Source organism: Dendrobates tinctorius, unplaced genomic scaffold, assembly GCF_039654945.1.
Source record: "Dendrobates tinctorius isolate UK_male_01 unplaced genomic scaffold, ASM3965494v1 ptg000029l, whole genome shotgun sequence".
NCBI classification, from domain to species: Eukaryota; Metazoa; Chordata; class Amphibia; order Anura; family Dendrobatidae; genus Dendrobates; species Dendrobates tinctorius.
The window spans coordinates 21,852,066-21,871,952 of record NW_027361697.1 but is presented as its reverse complement, the minus strand read 5'-3'; the positions used below and the strand labels follow the sequence as shown (position 1 = coordinate 21,871,952).

The window sequence follows — 19,887 nt, the reverse complement described above, 5'->3', positions numbered from 1 at the left end:
CAAGAACTCCTTAGGATTTAATAGCCGTACAGATATTATTCTACATTATTGAGGTTTCAGTGGAGCCCCTTTTTTTTTTTTGTACAACCTCTTCGCGTTGTTTATTCTTTTTATCATCCTATTATATATTTTCATGTCATTATTTAGGACATTTATTTGTATTTTGTATTATATAAGAAAAAGTTGTCTATTTTGTAGCAATGCTGTCAGTCAATCCTCAGTAGCGAATTTGTTAAACCCTTTTTCTGCACATATGTTTGTAATCATTTGCACTAATTTTATTCAGGATTGCCTTTTATATGGCCCACATACAAGGAGCAGATTAGGTTTGGACCGTGAAGAAGGCGGATTAGGTCGCCGAAACGCTTAGTCCCATTTGCGTTAATTTCTGCCATGCACTCTGGTTCCTGATCCTTGTGGGTCGTCTTTTTAACCTTATTGAAGAAATAAAGAAAAGCACCATTTTACTCCAACCCTGGTTTGCTGAGTTCTTGCTGGATTTCCTTTTTGTTCTCCTATTGAAGGATTTACTCCTAATCCAGTCCGTGCAGGAACTTGATTACCAGGTGGGAAAGACCCATGAGTCTCATTGCTGCAGCTGGACGCTGACATACATATATATATATATATATATATATATGTATGTATGTATACACACACGTATTCTATGTGTATATCTCCACTCTATTGTAATCTAACGTGTCACTCTGTGATTAAAGTGTACGCGGCAGATTATTTGCCGGCTTTTAATCTATCTAGAATATATGTATAATACGTTTTGAAGAATATTTTGTTTTAATGATTTAGGACATTTCTCTACGTAAAATACAAGATACAATTGTGGGCGGTGCACTCAGCTGTGCATGATAACATCAGTGATATGGCCAGGTGCCACAGCAGTGGAATAATGACAATAGAAAAGGAAGAGAAAAAGCACCACTACAAAAAAAAAAAAAAAAGCGCACACTGCACCAATTAAAGTGACGACTGAAATAAGTAATTTTTATTGATACAAAAGAGTTTTACACACTAAAAACATAAAATCACAAAACTATGGCATCCATGGTACCTAAAATGCATATCAATACAAAAATGTCATACGTAGAAGTACATATAATGTGAGCATATAATCCAGCGACACTATAGCAGTATACTGTACCTCCCTATTCCCAGGCTCATGAGGACTGAATAACCCTAAACAAAGCCCAGCCCATAATAAAGCAACCACTAACAAAAATCCATGTTAGGGCAGTTTCACACGTTCAGATAATTCCGGTACAGGAAAAACCGTGTCCGTGTGCATACGGAGGTCATCTGTGTGACATCCGTGTGCTATCCGTATGTCCGTGTGTACCATCCGTGTGCTGTCCGTGTTTTTGAAAAATTATTTTTAATGTTAAACCTTTGACTTTTAAAAACGCACACGGACAGCATCCGTGTGCGGTACGTGTTTACACGGACCCATTGACTTGTATGGGTCCGTGTGATCCGTGCTGTTGCACAAAAACGGACATGTCAGCGTGTTTTGCACACGGACACACGGTCCGTGAAAACACGCTGACATCTGCATAGACACATTCCTGAGAATGTGTCTACGTGTGTCAGTGTCTCCGGTACGTGAGAAAACTGTCACTACACGTACCGGAGACACTGACGTGTGAAACTGCTCTTATATAGTTTTCATGCTAGGACCCTAATAAGCCCAGATAGCAAGAAGGGGAAAGAGAAGTTAACTCCACATGTCAGTGGTGCAGGACACGTAGTAAGGCAAAACAATATCTAAAACTGCCACCAAGACAATAATAATCGCAATGGAAATACAGATACACGGAGGCCATACCCAGGACCATTACCCCACGCGTATCGCCGTAACCTGTACGGCTTCGTCAGTATACTGCTATAGTGTCGCTGGATTATATGCTCACATTATATGTACTTATACGTATGACATTTTTGTATTGATATTAGAGTTGAGCGATACCGTCCGATACTTCAAAATATCGGATCGGAATGGATCGGCCGATCTTTAAAAAAAGTATCGGTATCGCCGATGCCGATACCGGAAGTCCCATTCAAGTCTATGAGACTTCCGGTATCGGAATTGGAAAAACCCTTTTCTGCCCTTGTACAGCCTCTCGGGGGTCTGTACGGGCCTTCCGGGGGTCTCTGCCGGCCTGCCGGTGGGCTGTGCGGACTGCTCGGGGTCTGTGCACCCTGTGGGGGTCTGTACCGGCCTGCCGGGGGGCTGTGCTGATGTCCGGGGGTCTGTGCAGGCATCGTCCGATGGGACTACAAGTCCCATCGGGCGATGCCTGCTACCATGACAGTGATTGACACATTAGCCAATGATGGGACAGTAGTAGTCCCATCATCCGGCTAATGTGTTAAATGTAAAAAAAAAATAAAAAAATACTACATACATACATACTGCATGCATGCTACATACATACATACATACTGCATGCTACATACATACTGCATGCTACATACATACTGCATGCTACATACATACTGCATACATACTACATACATACTACATACATACTACATACATACTACATACATACTACATACATACTACATACATACTACATGCATGATACATACATACTACATGCATGTTACATACATACTACATGCATGCTACATACATACTGCATGCTACATACATACTACATGCTACATACATACTACATGCATGCTACATACATACTACATACATACTACATGCATGCTACATACATACTACATACCACACACGACGATCTTGAATTTCCCACACAGCTTTTACCATAAAGTGAGACTAGGGACTTTTTTTTTTTTTAAGTGGCGGAGGAATACAGTGCGGAAGGATACCTACCTTCCGTCATTGGATTCCTGCAGCCCGTAGAGAGCGGCAGCATCAGCTGATGCTGCAGTTCTCTACCCAAGATCGTCGTGGGACACACTCATGGACTGCTTCGGATCATGGGTGAGTATTTTTGTGGTTTGTTATGTTAATATTTATTCCGTAGACGACAATGGCTTCGGGGAACAATGTGACAAGTATTGGTAAGTATGTTACTCTATGTTATATGTACTGTATGTCTATGTATGTATTGTATGAATGTATTGTATGTAGCATGCATGTAGTATGTATGTAGTATGTATGTGGTATTTATGTAGCATGTATGTAGCATGCATGTAGTATGTATGTAGTATGTATGTAGCATGCATGTAGTATGTATGTAGTATGTATGTAGCATGCATGTAGTATGTATGTAGCATGTATGTAGCATGCATGTAGTATGTATGTAGCATGTATGTAGCATGCATGTAGTATATATGTGGTATGTATGTAGCATGCATGTAGCATGCATGTAGTATATATGTAGTATGTATGTAGCATGTAGTATGTATGTAGCATGCATGTAGTATGTATGTAGTATATATGTGGTATGTATGTAGCATGTAGTATGTAGCATGCATGTAGTATATATGTGGTATGTATGTAGCATGTAGTATGTATGTAGCATGCATGTAGTATGTATGTAGTATGTATGTAGCATGTAGTATGTATGTAGCATGCATGTAGTATATATGTAGTATGTATGTAGCATGCATGTAGTATATATGTGGTATGTATGTAGCATGTAGTATGTATGTAGCATGCATGTAGTATGTATGTAGTATGTATGTGGTATTTATGTAGCATGTATGTAGCATGCATGTAGTATGTATGTAGTATGTATGTAGCATGCATGTAGTATGTATGTAGCATGCATGTAGTATGTATGTAGCATGTATGTAGCATGCATGTAGTATATATGTGGTATGTATGTAGCATGTATGTAGCATGCATGTAGTATGTATGTAGCATGCATGTAGTATATATGTAGTATGTATGTAGCATGTAGTATGTATGTAGCATGCATGTAGTATGTAGTATATATGTGGTATGTATGTAGCATGTAGTATGTAGCATGCATGTAGTATGTATGTAGTATATATGTGGTATGTATGTAGCATGTAGTATGTATGTAGTATGTATGTAGCATGTAGTATGTATGTAGCATGCATGTAGTATATATGTAGTATGTATGTAGCATGCATGTAGTATATATGTGGTATGTATGTAGCATGTAGTATGTATGTAGCATGCATGTAGCATGTAGTATGTATGTAGCATGCATGTAGTATGTATGTAGTATTTTTTTTTTTTTTAAACATTTAACACATTAGCCGGATGATGGGACTACTACTGTCCCATCATTGGCTAATGTGTCAATCACTGTCATGGTAGCAGGCATCGCCAGATGGGACTTGTAGTCCCATCGGACGATGCTTGCACAGACCCCCGGACATCAGCACAGCCCCCCGGCAGGCCGGTACAGACCCCCAACAGGGTGCACAGCCCCCCGGGCAGTCCACACAGCCCCCCGGCAGGCCGGCAAAGCCCCCCGGCAGAGACCCCCGGAAGGCCCGAAATGACGGCGCATCATGATGCGCACACACCGCGCATCATGATGACGTCATTTTGGCTGTCAATCAACTTTGAACTTCCGATTCCGATGCCCGATATTGAAAAAATATCGGATGTCGGTATCGGAATTCCGATACTTGCGGTATCGGAATGCTCAACACTAATTGATATGCATTTTAGCTACATGGATGCCATAGTGTTGTGATTTTATCCTGTTTTTTGTGTGTATAACTCTTTTGTATCAAGAAAAATTACTTATTTCAGTCGTCACTTTAATTGGTGCAGTGGTGCTTTTTCTTTTTCTATTTCTCCACGTAAAATCTCATGTTAAAATCTCATTGCAGGCCGACAGCAATCGCACTGCATTGGGATGTAAATCGGATGCTAGGTGTGAAAAATCGGTTTATACTCCGCATAAAAAACACATGACAATTGCATTACACTCATCCAACTCTCCTGCATCAAAACTGGATCGATTTTTAAATCGCTAGTGTGTCTCCAGCCTTACTGTGTATGTAATGGTGGTGTGAGATCAGAGGCCCAAGGTCATTTAACCCCTTAAAAACATCAGTTACGTATTCAAACCTGTGAAAAATTGACTGTATGCCAACTTTGATGCCAGTTCTGGTGACAATAACTCATTTGGTCCAGGCTGGAGGAACCTGGGTTTGATGCGGGGCATCACTATCTGTGTATTCTTGGTGTGACATCAGTGGCCCAAAGTCATTTAACCCCTTAAAAACATCAGTTACTTATTCAAACCTGTGAAAATTGGCTGTGTGCCCACTTTGATGCCAGTTCTGGTGCCAATAATCCATTTGGGCCAGGCTGGAGGGACCTGGGTTTGATGCAGGGCATCACTATCTGTGAATTCTTAGTGTGATTTCAGTGGCCCAAAGTTATTTAACCCTTTCATTAATGCCCTTTGGTGCCCATTTTTGTACCAGTTTTATTTTTGACGCTGATTTTAAGTGTATTCACATCAGGGCACCTCAGTGCAGTTTTTTTATTATTGTGTTGCTTATTTTTTTGTTGTTAAACCTGTAAAAACAAGAAAAGAAAAAATTGCCAAAGAAACCAACTTCAGCCCCGAATAAGAAACTGAACGAATAAGAAACCAACTTCAGCCTCGTAAGCAGACCCCACAAGCCAGCATTAATCCCTCCGGACCCAACCAGCGTGCATTAATCCCCCCTCCGGGAGCCCAACAGCTCCCACATAAGCCCCCAAATCCCACTAGTTAGCCCCAAGTATCAGCCCCCATCCACCAAACATCTAAGGCCTCTTAGTCCATGAGCCACTTTTGACGATATCGGTACCACCCGGAGTGACTAATTCTCTTTGGTGTTTTTAGGTAGATGCATGTCTGTAGTTTATGTTTTGATATGATAGCCCTTGCACATCAGTAGCTTAACCCCTTCAGGCCTATTTGTACCCAAATGCCTAGGCCATTTTTTGTAAATCTGACCTGTCACTTCATGCGGTAATAACTTTGGGACGCTATCACCTACCCACACCATTCTGAGACTGTTTTCTCGTGACATATTGTACTTCATGGTAGTGCTAATTGTGAGTCAATAGATTTTACCTTTCTGCATAAAAAATTACAAAATACACGAAAATTTGGGAAAAATTCGCTATTTTTGAACTTTGAAATTCTCTACTTTTTACAAAAATGCTGATACCCCCCATAACAGTTATTAGTTTACATTCTCCACATGTCTACTTCACATTGGCATCATTTTGGAAATTAAATTTTATATTTTTCGGATGTGATAAGGCTCATAGTTTTATACGCAATTTTTAAAGTTTACGACTAAATTTCCAAAACCCATTTTTCCAAGGACCAAGTCCGTTCGGACGTCACTTTATGGGTCTTGTATAACAAAACCCACCCATACATTACCCCATTTTGCAAACTACACCCCTCAAGGTGTCCAAAACGGATTTTCAAAACTTTGTTAACCCCTTAGGTGTTGCACAGGAATTCAAGCAAAATGACAGTGAAATATCAAAATTTCAATTTTTTGGCAGATATTCCATTGTAATCCAATTTTACCTGCAACCCAGCAAGGGTTAACAGCAAACCCAAACTTGGTTACCCCAATTCCGCAGTTTATAGAAACACCCCACATTGTACACGTAAACTAAATTATGGGCGCGCAAGAGGGCTCAGCACAGAAGGAGAGCTAGGCGGTTTTTGGGATAATAGATTACACTGGAAGAAATCCAGTGGGCCATGTCGTATTGGAGAGACCCTGAGGTACCCCCAGAGTGGAAACCCCCAAAAGGTTACCGCATTTTGGAAACTACACCCCCTAAGGACTGTTTTAGGGGGTATAGTAACCACTTTGACCCAACAAGCGCTCCATTGGAGTTTCATGCACTTGGTTGAGGAAATTGAAAAGTACGTTTTTTACCGAAAAATGTTGCTTTAGGCCCACATTTTTCATTTTGAAAAGGGGGACCAGGAAAAAGTACACCCCACTTTTTATTCCCCATTGTCTCCCGAACACGGCAATACTACAAATACTACATGCATTGTATTGACATTTTGGCATTTCCCCTAAATTGACCTTTAATCATTATTTTTTGGAAATATAGGTAGGATCTATTGAAAAGGTGAAAAATACCATTAACCCCTTCGCGCCGGCCGCCGTATCGGTACGGCGAATCGTACCTGGATCATATGCCGGGCGATCGCCGCGGGTCGGGAGCCGGTTCCCGGTGCAAAGTGGTTACTGTACCTCCTAAAACATTCCTTAGGGGGTGTAGTTTCAAAAATGGGGTCACTTTTTTGGGGTTTCCACTGTGCGGGACCTCAGGGTGTCTCCAAATGTGACATGGCACCATAGATTTCTTACAGTGAATTTTGCCGCAGCTTCGCTTACGAAGCCTGCTGTGCGCCAGTACTGTGGTTTTAGACAACACTTGTGGTATTGCCGTGTTCGGGAGACAATGGGGAATAAAAAGTGGGGTGTACTTTTTCCTGGTCCCCTTTTCAAAATGAAAAATGTGGGCCTAAAGCGACATTTTTCGGTAAAAACCGTACTTTTCAATTTCCTCAACCAAGTGCATGAAACTCCAATGGAGCGCTTGTTGGGTCAAAGTGGTTACTATACCCCCTAAAACAGTCCTTAGGGGGTGTAGTTTCCAAAATGCGGTAACCTTTTGGGGGTTTCCACTCTGGGGGTACCTCAGGGTCTCTCCAATACGACATGGCCCACTGGATTTCTTCCAGTGTAATCTATTATCCCAAAAACCGCCTAGCTCTCCTTCTGTGCTGAGCCCTCTTGCTCGCCCATAATTTAGTTTAAGTGTACATGTGGGGTGTTTCTATAAACTGTGGAATTGGGGTAACCAAGTTTGGGTTTGCTGTTAACCCTTGCTGGGTTGCAGGTAAAATTGGATTACAATGGAATATCTGCCAAAAAATTGAAATTTTGATATTTCACTGTCATTTTGCTTGAATTCCTGTGCAACACCTAAGGGGTTAACAAAGTTTTGAAAATCCGTTTTGGACACCTTGAGGGGTGTAGTTTGCAAAATGGGGTAATGTATGGGTGGGTTCTGTTATACAAGACCCATAAAGTGACGTCCGAACTGACTTGGTCCTTGGAAAAATGGGTTTTGGAAATTTAGTCGTAAATAGTGTTGAGCTTTCCGATACCGCAAGTATCGGGTATCGGCCGATATTTGCCGTATCGGAATTCCGATACCGAGTACCGATACTTTTTTCGGGCGATGCCTGCTACCATGACAGTGATTGACACATTAGCCAATGATGGGACAGTAGTAGTCCCATCATCCGGCTAATGTGTTGAATGTAAAAAAAAAAAAAAATTACATGCTACATACATGCTACATACACACAACATGCATACTACATATATACTACATGTAACATACATACTACATATATATTACATGTAACATACATACTACATACATACTACATGCAACATGCATACTACATACATGCTACATACTACATGCATGCAACATACATACAACATATATACTACATGCATGTTGCATGCATGTAGTATATATGTTGTATGTATGTAGCATGTATGTAGTATGCATGTAGTATATATGTAGTATGTATGTTACATGTAGTATATATGTAGTATGTATGTTGCATGCATGTAGTATATATGTAGTATGTATGTTGCATGCATGTAGTATATATGTAGTATGTATGTTGCATGCATGTAGTATATATGTAGTATGTATGTTGCATGCATGTAGTATGTATGTTGCATGCATGTAGTATGTATGTTGCATGCATGTAGTATGTATGTTGCATGCATGTAGTATGTATGTTGCATGCATGTAGTATGTATGTTGCATGCATGTAGTATGTATGTTGCATGCATGTAGTATGTATGTTGCATGCATGTAGTATGTATGTAGTATGTATGTAGCATGTATGTAGTATGTAGCATGTATGTAGTATGTAGCATGTGTGTAGTATGTAGCATGTATGTAGTATGTAGCATGTATGTAGTATGTAGCATGTATGTAGCATGTATGTAGTATGTAGCATGTATGTAGTATGTAGCATGTATGTAGTATGTAGCATGTATGTAGTATGCATGTTGCATGTAGTATATATGTAGTATGCATGTTGCATGCATGTAGTATATATGTTGTATGTATGTTGCATGCCTGTAGTATATATGTAGTATGTATGTTGCATGCATGTAGTATATATGTAGTATGTATGTAGCATGCATGTAGTATGTAGCATGTATGTAGCATGCATGTAGTATGTAGCATGTATGTAGTATGCATGTTGCATGTAGTATATATAGTATATATGTAGTATGCATGTTGCATGCATGTAGTATATATGTTGTATGTTGCATGCATGTAGTATGTATGTAGCATGCATGTAGCATGTATGTAGTATGTATGTTACATGTAGTATATATGTAGTATGTATGTTGCATGTAGTATATATGTAGTATGTATGTTGCATGCATGTAGTATACATGTAGTATGTATGTTGCATGCATGTAGTATATATGTAGTATGTATGTTGCATGCATGTAGTATATATGTAGTATGTATGTTGCATGCATGTAGTATATATGTAGTATGTATGTAGCATGTATGTAGTATGTAGCATGTATGTAGCATGCATGTAGTATGTAGCATGTATGTAGTATGCATGTTGCATGTAGTATATATGTAGTATGTATGTTACATGTAGTATATATGTAGTATGCATGTTGCATGCATGTAGTATATATGTTGCATGCATGTAGTATATATGTAGTATGTATGTTGCATGCATGTAGTATATATGTATGTAGCATGTATGTAGTATGTAGCATGTATGTAGCATGCATGTAGTATGTAGCATGTATGTAGTATGCATGTTGCATGTAGTATGTATGTTACATGTAGTATATATGTAGTATGCAAGTTACATGTAGTATATATGTAGTATGCATGTTGCATGCATGTAGTATATATGTTGTATGTTGCATGCATGTAGTATATATGTAGTATGTATGTAGCATGCATGTAGTATATATGTAGTATGTATGTAGCATGTATGTAGTATGTAGCATGTATGTAGCATGCATGTAGTATGTAGCATGTATGTAGTATGCATGTAGTATGTAGTATGTATGTAGTATGCATGTTGCATGTAGTATATATCTAGTATGTATGTTACATGTAGTATATATGTAGTATGTATGTTACATGTAGTATATATGTAGTATGTATGTAGCATGTATGTAGCATGTAATTTATTTTTTTTTTCTACATTCAACACATTAGCCGGATGATGGGACTACTACTGTCCCATCATTGGCTAATGTGTCAATCACTGTCATGGTAGCAGGCATCTCCCGATTTGACTTGTAGTCCCATCGGACGATGCCTGCACAGACCCCCGGCAGGCCTGCACAGACCACCGAAGCCTGCACAGACCACCGGCAGGCCGTCACAGACCCCCTGGCAGGCCGGCACAGACCCCCGAAAGGCCCGTACAGACCCCAGAGAGGCTGTACAAGGCAAAAATAGGGTTTTTCTTATTCCGATACCGGAAGTCCCATAGACATGAATGGGACTTCTGGTATCGGAATCGGCGATACCGATACTTTTTTTTAAGATCGGCTGATCCATTCCGATCCGATATTTTCAAGTATCGGCTGGTATCGCTCAACTCTAGTCGTAAACTTTAAAAATTGCGTATAAAACTATGAGCCTTATCACATCCGAAAAATATAAAATTTCATTTCCAAAATGATGCCAATGTGAAGTAGACATGTGGAGAATGTAAACTAATAACTGTTATGGGGGGTATCAGCATTTTTGTAAAAAGTAGAGAATTTCAAAGCTCAAAAATAGCGAATTTTTCCCAAATTTTCGTGTATTTTGTAATATTCTATGCAGAAAGGTAAAATCTATTGACTCACAATTAGCACTACCATGAAGTACAATATGTCACGAGAAAACAATCTCAGAATGGCGTGGGTAGGTGATAGCGTCCCAAAGTTATTACCGCATGAAGTGACAGGTCAGATTTACAAAAAATGGCCTAGGCATTTGGGTACAAATAGGCCTGAAGGGGTTAAGCTACTGATGAGAGAGAGACAGGATCCTCCAATAATGAAAGTCAATGGGGAAAAAAACAGATCCGCAAAGAAAAATGGCGGATCCGTTTTTTTTCAAAATTGGCGTTTCTTGACTGAAAAATGGAAGTGTGAAAGAGGCCTTGAAGACACCAACCTGTAACTTACTAAACCCGCCTCCCTGCTGCTCACAGACGCCAGCACCAGACAGCAGAGACACACGTGTCCTTTGCTGTCAGAACACGCCCCCTCCCGGTATGACACGCCCCCAGAATGACATCACACCTGGAAGGAGTCCGTACAGTCTAGCATCTACCCTCACGTCTCGTTATTAGCAGCCAGCCATGAGCCGTAAAGCAGAGCCGTAAAGCAGAGCGTCGTTCTCTGGGGAAGTGGAGCCTCAGCCAGGGTCGCCCGGCGCCGCGTCAGAGGGGGTAACTATGGTTACGAGCGCGCGCGTCACTGGCTGCAATACTGGGACGCGCTTTTAAAGGGGCCGCATTTTTAAAGGGCCCCAGCGACCCTCGGGGCCCACCGGGCATTTACCCGGTACCCCGCCAGACCAGACCGCATACACCGGAACACGTTCTGTGATGGTCAGCCAGCATGGCGGAGATGAGGAAAACACCAAAATCACGTAAGTCTCCTACATGGAGTGTGGGGGAAGTACTGGGTAGTTTGTGCGAGGAGTGAGTGGTTACACACTGCGGTAGTTTATCTGGACACGTATAGCACAGTGTGAATGGTCCCCTGGAGGCGCTCGCTGCTGGTGGATTTGTTTTACAACCGTAGATCTGAAAGTATGTTTCTTATAAAAAAGAATGATCCCAACTATCTCCTCATGGCTTACATCTGCGCTGCAAATCTGCTGTGTGTGAATACGATCCATAATGGCAAACTATGGCCGAGAAGGCAGAGTCCCTGCGCTGAGCTGGAATGCCACTCTGATTTATAGATTTATTATGCTGTGCTTATATGGCGCCATCATATTCCCCAGCGCTGTACATGCATCAACATCATCACTGTCCCCATTGGGGCTCACAGTCTAGATTTCCTATCACTATGTCTTTGTATGGAGTTTTGGGATTTGCTGCCCACGGCACAGTGCTAACCACTGAGCCACCCTGCTGCCCACTGCACAGTGCTAGCCACTGAGCCACCCTGCTGCCCACTGCACAGTGCTAGCCACTGAGCCACCCTGCTGCCCACTGCACAGTGCTAGCCACTGAGCCACCCTGCTGCCCACTGCACAGTGCTAGCCACTGAGTCACCCTGCTGCCCACTGCACAGTGCTAGCCACTGAGCCACCCTGCTGCCCACTGCACAGTGCTAGCCACTGAGCCACCCTGCTGCCCACTGCACAGTGCTAGCCACTGAGCCACCCTGCTGCCCACTGCACAGTGCTAGCCACTGAGCCACCCTGCTGCCCACTGCACAGTGCTAGCCACTGAGCCACCCTGCTGCCCACTGCACAGTGCTAGCCACTGAGCCACCCTGCTGCCCACTGCACAGTGCTAGCCACTGAGCCACCCTGCTGCCCACTGCACAGTGCTAGCCACTGAGCCACTGAGCTGCCCACTGCACAGTGCTAGCCACCCTGCTGCCCACTGCACAGTGCTAGCCACTGAGCCACCCTGCTGCCCACTGCACAGTGCTAGCCACTGAGCCACCCTGCTGCCCACTGCACAGTGCTAGCCACTGAGCCACCCTGCTGCCCACTGCACAGTGCTAGCCACTGAGCCACCCTGCTGCCCACTGCACAGTGCTAGCCACTGAGCCACCCTGCTGCCCACTGCACAGTGCTAGCCACTGAGCCACCCTGCTGCCCACTGCACAGTGCTAGCCACTGAGCCACCCTGCTGCCCACTGCACAGTGCTAGCCACTGAGCCACCCTGCTGCCCACTGCACAGTGCTAACCACTGAGCCACCCTGCTGCCCACTGCACAGTGCTAGCCACTGAGCCACCCTGCTGCCCACTGCACAGTGCTAGCCACTGAGCCACCCTGCTGCCCACTGCACAGTGCTAGCCACTGAGCCACCCTGCTGCCCACTGCACAGTGCTAGCCACTGAGCCACCCTGCTGCCCACTGCACAGTGCTAGCCACTGAGCCACCCTGCTGCCCACTGCACAGTGCTAGCCACTGAGCCACCCTGCTGCCCACTGCACAGTGCTAGCCACTGAGCCACCCTGCTGCCCACTGCACAGTGCTAACCACTGAGCCACCATAGAACCCAAAAACAAAGCAACAGGCGACAGAGTCTCTAGTCGAAAAATAAGGCTATTAGTAGCATAAATAAGATATCAAATGGGTGGAAAGATTACCACAATACAGAGAGGCTATTTGTAAACATTATCAGTTTTATTGCACATATATTATAAAGACATACAAGGTGTTCATAACGAGGTAGATAGAATATAGCAGCTGTTGGTCCTTTAGCCTTGTATTGGGTATATATACAACTACTGACTAGGAACAATTGGACAAGCTCGCTACTCTATTATAGACCTTAATTTTGAACAAATTGAGCATGCTAACACAATATTGTTTGGTTGGACTCACTTCTATCCGACCTTTATTTTTGCATACTTAGAGCATGCTGAGATAATACTGTGTGTATAAATAGTTCGTTCGACATTTGGTCTGCTATTTAGTTCAATTTTGAGCTGTCGCCACTATTCTCCTGGCTTCGTGCAGACTCTAGCCCTGAGATGCTTTTTTTCTGTCTGGCACGATATTGGCGTAGTAAATCGATGAAAAATATCGTGCCAGACAGAAAAAAAGCATCTCAGGGCTAGAGTCTGCACGAAGCCAGGAGAATAGTGGCGACAGCTCAAAATTGAACTAAATAGCAGACCAAATGTCGAACGAACTATTTATACACACAGTATTATCTCAGCATGCTCTAAGTATGCAAAAATAAAGGTCAGATAGAAGTGAGTCCAACCAAACAATATTGTGTTAGCATGCTCAATTTGTTCAAAATTAAGGTCTATAATAGAGTAGCGAGCTTGTCCAATTGTTCCTAGTCAGTAGTTGTATATATACCCAATACAAGGCTAAAGGACCAACAGGTTAGTAAATAATTAGTATATACTAAACAGTTTTATCTCAGCATGCTCAATTTGTACAAAATTAAGATCTATAGTAGAATAGAGAGCTGTCCAATTATGCCTAGTTAATAGCTATATATACCCAGTACAAGGCTAAAGGACCAACAGGTTAGTGGATAGTCAGTATATACTAAACAGTATTATCTAAGCATGCTCAAAATCAGAGTTTTTACTAGGCGGTATTATCTCAGCATGCTCGGAATATTCAATATAGGGCCTATACTGAAGTAGAGATATAGATTAACCAATTGTACCCAATTAGTGGCTATATAGATATCCAATATAAAATTGAAAGTGATAGTGCCAAAGAGCCCAGACGTAGATAAATAGTAAATTATAGTGGATAGTATTGACTTGGCATATTCATAATAGGTCCTGTGATAAGATGAAAGTATAAGCTATCCAGTTAGCCCTAACCAAGAGTCATATATGACTCAGTGCCGGGTTGTGGATGATGACACTAGGGAGTCCGTATCTATGGCGGGTTAATTACCTTGTGACATAGCCCTGGAAGAGTGTAGAGACGACGCCCAGGAGATGCGCTGAAGCCCCGACGCGCATTTCACCGTCCTCGGCTTCGTCAGGAGCCACCCTGTTGCCCACTGCACAGTGCTAACCACTGAGCCAGTATTCTTCCCTGATAGACCCCGGCTTATGGGCAGGTGGTTAGATCTTCATGTCACAGCCTGTCTGTGACGCTCACACTGCATTTTTCATGACATATTTTGCCGTTTAAACCGCTGCTAGGATCAGTAGCCGTATGTGCCGCACACATTGTGGATGTTTCTTGTTCGCTTTTGTATTAATGCTGCTTGTGTGTTTGGCTTTTTTTTTATCTCTACAAGGCTCCTCACGCTCGGATTATGGCTTCTCCATAGGGGTGTATAGCTGTGTTCCGTCCTGACCCTTGTAGTGCGGCGACACTTCTCTGCTATTGCGTTCTATGCTGTATCTGGCGCTTTCTCTTTAATTTTGCTCATCTTGTCTTTTTCTTATTTGTTATTAGGTAAAGTGCAGTTTAGTGATGACGTAAATAGTGAAGATGCTGCCAAGAGGTAACGTATGTGCAGCTTTAAATCGAGCTCATGATGGCGGCATGTAAAGCGTCTTCATTTTCAGGGAGTAATGGTCTGCTGTCACTTTCATATATGCTGAAAGCAGAGCTGGAATCTTTCTTCAGTAGCGCACCGCTCCTCTGCCTTACGGCTTCATTCTGTGCCGGGGTGGCGCACTACTGAAGATTGACAGATCTGACAAGCGGCAGGATTCCATTGCCGGTCCTAATATTGTTGTCTCCCAGGCTGCTATAACATAGGCAATTTGTCTCCGCAGCCTGGAGACGTGCTGGGGGATTGCAAGTGGCCGGATCCAAAGCGGTGCACACTTCTTGCCTTGGTAATCAACCACTCTGAGACTGCAGAGGTGGCCGGTAACCTAGGCAACGTTCTCTAAACTATGGAATTAGAAATCCTTCCATTATTGAGAACTGAGAGAATTTTTAATAAGAGCTAAATTTAAAAGTATTTAAGGACTTGCGACAAACCCCTTTAAAAGGAGATTTCCCCTATTGTTCTATTGATGACCCATCCTTATAATAACTCCTCCCGAGGTTGGATGTAAGCAGTTTACGGATCAGAATATCACAGCTTTGTACACAACTGGGAGCTGATCTGCAATACCTGGCAGCGGCTACTACAGATTGTACTGAGCTCTGGTGTTCCAGTCCGCATACTGTTTACATATGGCTGCCCTCCCCATAGGTGATAGCCGGTGATTCGTGTGGCTATTGGGTGTCGGATCCAAGTCGATCCAATAGATAATCACTATAAAACCACTGGAAACTCACTTTTATAATATTCTGTAAATCAGTGACCCCGATTAGCGCTTTCAGGTTATTATTAGTTATGATTTATAACATTGCCACTGTGAAATCTAAAACCACACTATGATAGATGTCTTCTCAATCCCTAATATAAAGTGGTGTGAAAAAGTGTTTGCCCCCTTCCTGATTTCCTATTCTTTTGCATGTTTTTCACACTTAAATGTTTCAGATCACCAAACAATTGTAAATATTAGACAAAGAGAACACAAGTAATCACAAAATGCAGCTTATAAATTAAAGTCTTTATTATTAGGGGAAAAAGAAATCCAAACCTACAGGGCCCTGTGTGAAAAAGTGATTCCCTCAAAACTTAATAACTGACTGGGCCACCCTTATCAGCAACAACTGCAATCAATTGTTTGCGATAACTGGCAATGAGTCTTTTACAACAATCTGGAGGAATCTTGGCCACTCATCTTTGCAGAAATGTATTTCAGCCACACTGGAGAGTTTCTGAGGGTGAACCGCCTTTTTAAGGTCATGCCACAGCATCTCAATCGAATTAAGGTCAGAACTTTGACTTGGCCACTCCAAAGTCTTAATTTTGCTTTTCTTAAGCCATTCAAAGGTGGACTTACTGGTGTGTTTTGGATCATTGTGCTGCTGCATAATCCAAGTGCGCTTCAGCTTCAGTTCACGAACAGATGTCCAGACATTCTCCTTCAGGATTTTTTGGTAGACAGCAGAATTCATAGTTCCACTTACCACAGTAAGTCTTCCAGGTCCTAAAGCATCAAAACAGCCCCAGACCATCACACTACCACCACCATATTTTACTGTTGGTATGATGTTCCTTTTCTGAAATGCTGTGTTACTTCTATGCCAGATGTACTGGGACATACACCTTCCAAAAAGTTAAACTTTTGTCTTGTCAGTCCACAGAGTATTCTCCCAAAAGTCTTGGGGCTCATCAAGATGTTTTCTGGCAAAACTGAGACGAGCCTTTATGTTCTTATTGCTCATCAGTGGTTTTCTTCTTGGATCTCTGCCATGCAGACCATTTTACTCAGTCTCTTTCTTAGGCCGGAGTCACACTACAGCGACATACGGCCGAGTCTCGCAGGTTAAAACCAAGCTCTGGCGCCGGCACTCCGGAGCGGAGCATGCAGCCGCACAGCAATACATAGAGCTGCACGCTGCTCTCCGGAGTGCCGGTGCCAGAGCTTGGTTTTAACCTTTGATACTCGGCCGTATCTCGCTGTAGTGTGACTCTGGCCTTATAGTGGAGTCATGAACACTGACATTAACTGAGGCAAGTGAGGCCTGCAGTTCTTTGGATGTTGTACTGGGGTCTTTTGTGACCTCTTAGATCAGCCGTCGCTGCGCTCTTGAGGTAATTTTGGTTGGCCGGCCACTCCTCGGAAGGTTCACCACTGTTCCATGCTTTCTCCATTTGTCGATAATGGCTCTCACTGTGGTTTGCTGGAGTCCCAAAGCTTTAGAAATGGCTTTATAACCTTTTCCAGACTGACAGATCTCAATTACTTGGTTTCTCACTTCTTCCAGAATTTCTTTGATCGAGGCATGATGTCCAGCTTTTGAGAAACTTTTGGTCTACTTCACTTTGTCAGGCAGTTCCTATTTAAGTGATTTCTTGATTGAGAACAGGTGTGGCAGTAATCAGGCTTGCATGTGGCTAGGGAATTTGAACTCAGCTCCCCAAAGATAGGATAAACCACAGTTAAGGGGGCGGGAGCAATGTCTTTTTCACACAGGGCCCTGTAGGTTTGCATTTTTTTTCCCTTAATAATAAAAACCTTCATTTAAAAACTGCTTTTTATAATTTCTTGTGTTATCTTTGTCTAATATTTAAATCTGTTTGATCTAAAACATGTAAGTGTGACAAAAATGCAAAAGGATAGGAAATCAGGAGGGGGGCAAACACTTTTTAACACAACTGTACAGTGTACAAGTGACCTTTGTCTGTATGAACCAACAGGAGAGCGGCTTTGGAAAATGCGATTCGCAAAAAGATTGAGACGGAGAAAAGGGCACACCAAATTGTTGAGCGGCTCCTGGAGAAAAATATCACAGAGGATTTCCTGATGGACTGTGTAAGTCTTAACAGGGTTTTTGAACAATAAATGTTTTAGCAATAAACTACTGTATGATTTTATGCATCTAACATCTTAATTCACTCCATTCAAGAGTGATAGGAGAACAAGCAGCAACTCACACCTGAATTTTATGACTGATGATGAAAAGTTTAAAACCGATCTGTCATCAGATTTCACAATATAAACTGAGTACGTACATACTATAGATCTTAGACCTGTAATCACAAAAATTTGCCCAATAATCACAAAATCCCAATAAAGGGTAATATACCACCAATAATCAATATCACTTTATGGTAACCAAGAAAATATGAGAAATCTGGTACCACACAATCGTATATAGTTATAAAAACCACATCTTTATTAACATAAAATACACAATTACAAAAGAAAAGGTGTCAAACAACAGGTAAAGGGACTAAAAAAGTCGATGGTAAATCCCACCATAGCATATTGTCAGCGACATTTTAGCACACCCATATAATATGCCAATATATGATAATAATGAGGGAACTAGAAACACAGCCAATGAGGTAATGTAATGACGATCGATATTATTGTCTGTGACCGACATAAATAGAATAACCAATTCATGCCGTAAACGGCGCTAAGGTCTAAGGGATCTGGGTTAATAATATGTACAGGTCGTATTGTGAAATCCAGTGATCGATCTGCTGTAACCCTTTCAACATTGTTTCAATTTTCTCTACAGGCCAAATTTATTTCTCCATTGTACTATAAGGATGTGGTAGAGGAACGATCTATAATAAAGATATGCGGCTATCCCATCTGCAGCAATAAGCTTGAAAACGTAAGTAGAAAATAACCAGTGTATATAGCAATAGGTGCCGCTTGGTTTTACAGAAAATTGGTGTGGTTTTTAGGCAGTTCAACTTGTGCAGGTGAAGCATATTACAACCACGGACTTCACCTGTATGAGTAACGCAGCCAAGAGCTCGCAGTATTTGTTAACGAGCAGAGTATCAGATGGTAAGAAGGGGTAAGTCCGCCTGCCAAGGCTCACGCCCCGGTCCGCCTGCCAAGGCTCACGCCCCGGTCCGCCTGCCAAGGCTCACGCCCCGGTCCGCCTGCCAAGGCTCACGCCCCGGTCCGCCTGCCAAGGCTCACGCCCCGGTCCGCCTGCCAAGGCTCACGCCCCGGTCCGCCTTCCCTGTGTCCCCCAGCAGTCTTATGACAATGGCTGCCATGCTGATGTGACACGCATGAGATCACCAGAGACTCAGAGTGGAGGACCGGCTCTGGTCCGGGTAGAGTATGTATGTTTTTGGCGGCTTTTATTTTTATATAAATAATTTTTTTTTTTTACATTTTTTGCAGCATCTTGTGGTCATTTTGTACTGGACAACCCCTTTAAAAGTATTGGGTTGTTAAAAACAGTTTTACAGTTAAAGGGGTTGTCCGGCCTTAGATTACAAGTCTGCAGACTTGTGAATCCTCTATTCGACACGTGACTGCTTGTGTGCAAATCATATACTTGTGGTCACACGCCCGCCACTCCTAGCACCGACACCGTAGAATCCTCACAGCATGCAGTGTGCACAATGTGAGGATTCACATGTTTGCAGTCACTCTAAGGCCTGACAACCCCTTTAATATCTGTGCAGAAATCTGATTTGTATCACTGCACAACCTCACACTTATTAAAGGGGTTGTCTGCCATCGGAAACAATATTTTGTTTTTTACTTAAATGCATGTATTTTTGTAATTGTGTTTCCATAAAAAAAGTCACCTTGTTTGCCTTCTATGGCCAAGATTTAC

At 42.4% G+C, this 19,887-nt stretch overlaps 1 protein-coding gene across 2 annotated transcripts in view; it reads left to right on the top strand.

Moving 5' to 3' along the window:
• The first annotated feature begins 11,497 nt into the window (after positions 1-11,497).
• RPAP2 (RNA polymerase II associated protein 2) overlaps positions 11,498-19,887 on the top strand; it is a 113,494-nt gene continuing 105,104 nt past the window's right edge. For both annotated transcript variants that reach the window (XR_012231428.1, XM_073571456.1), the window contains exons 1-4: positions 11,498-11,692; positions 15,175-15,223; positions 17,990-18,104; positions 18,820-18,918. Coding sequence is in view for 1 of the 2 variants with exons in the window: in XM_073571456.1 (XP_073427557.1) it covers positions 11,662-11,692; positions 15,175-15,223; positions 17,990-18,104; positions 18,820-18,918 (294 nt within the window). In the remaining variant the exon portion in view is untranslated. The remainder of the gene's footprint in view (positions 11,693-15,174; positions 15,224-17,989; positions 18,105-18,819; positions 18,919-19,887) is intronic.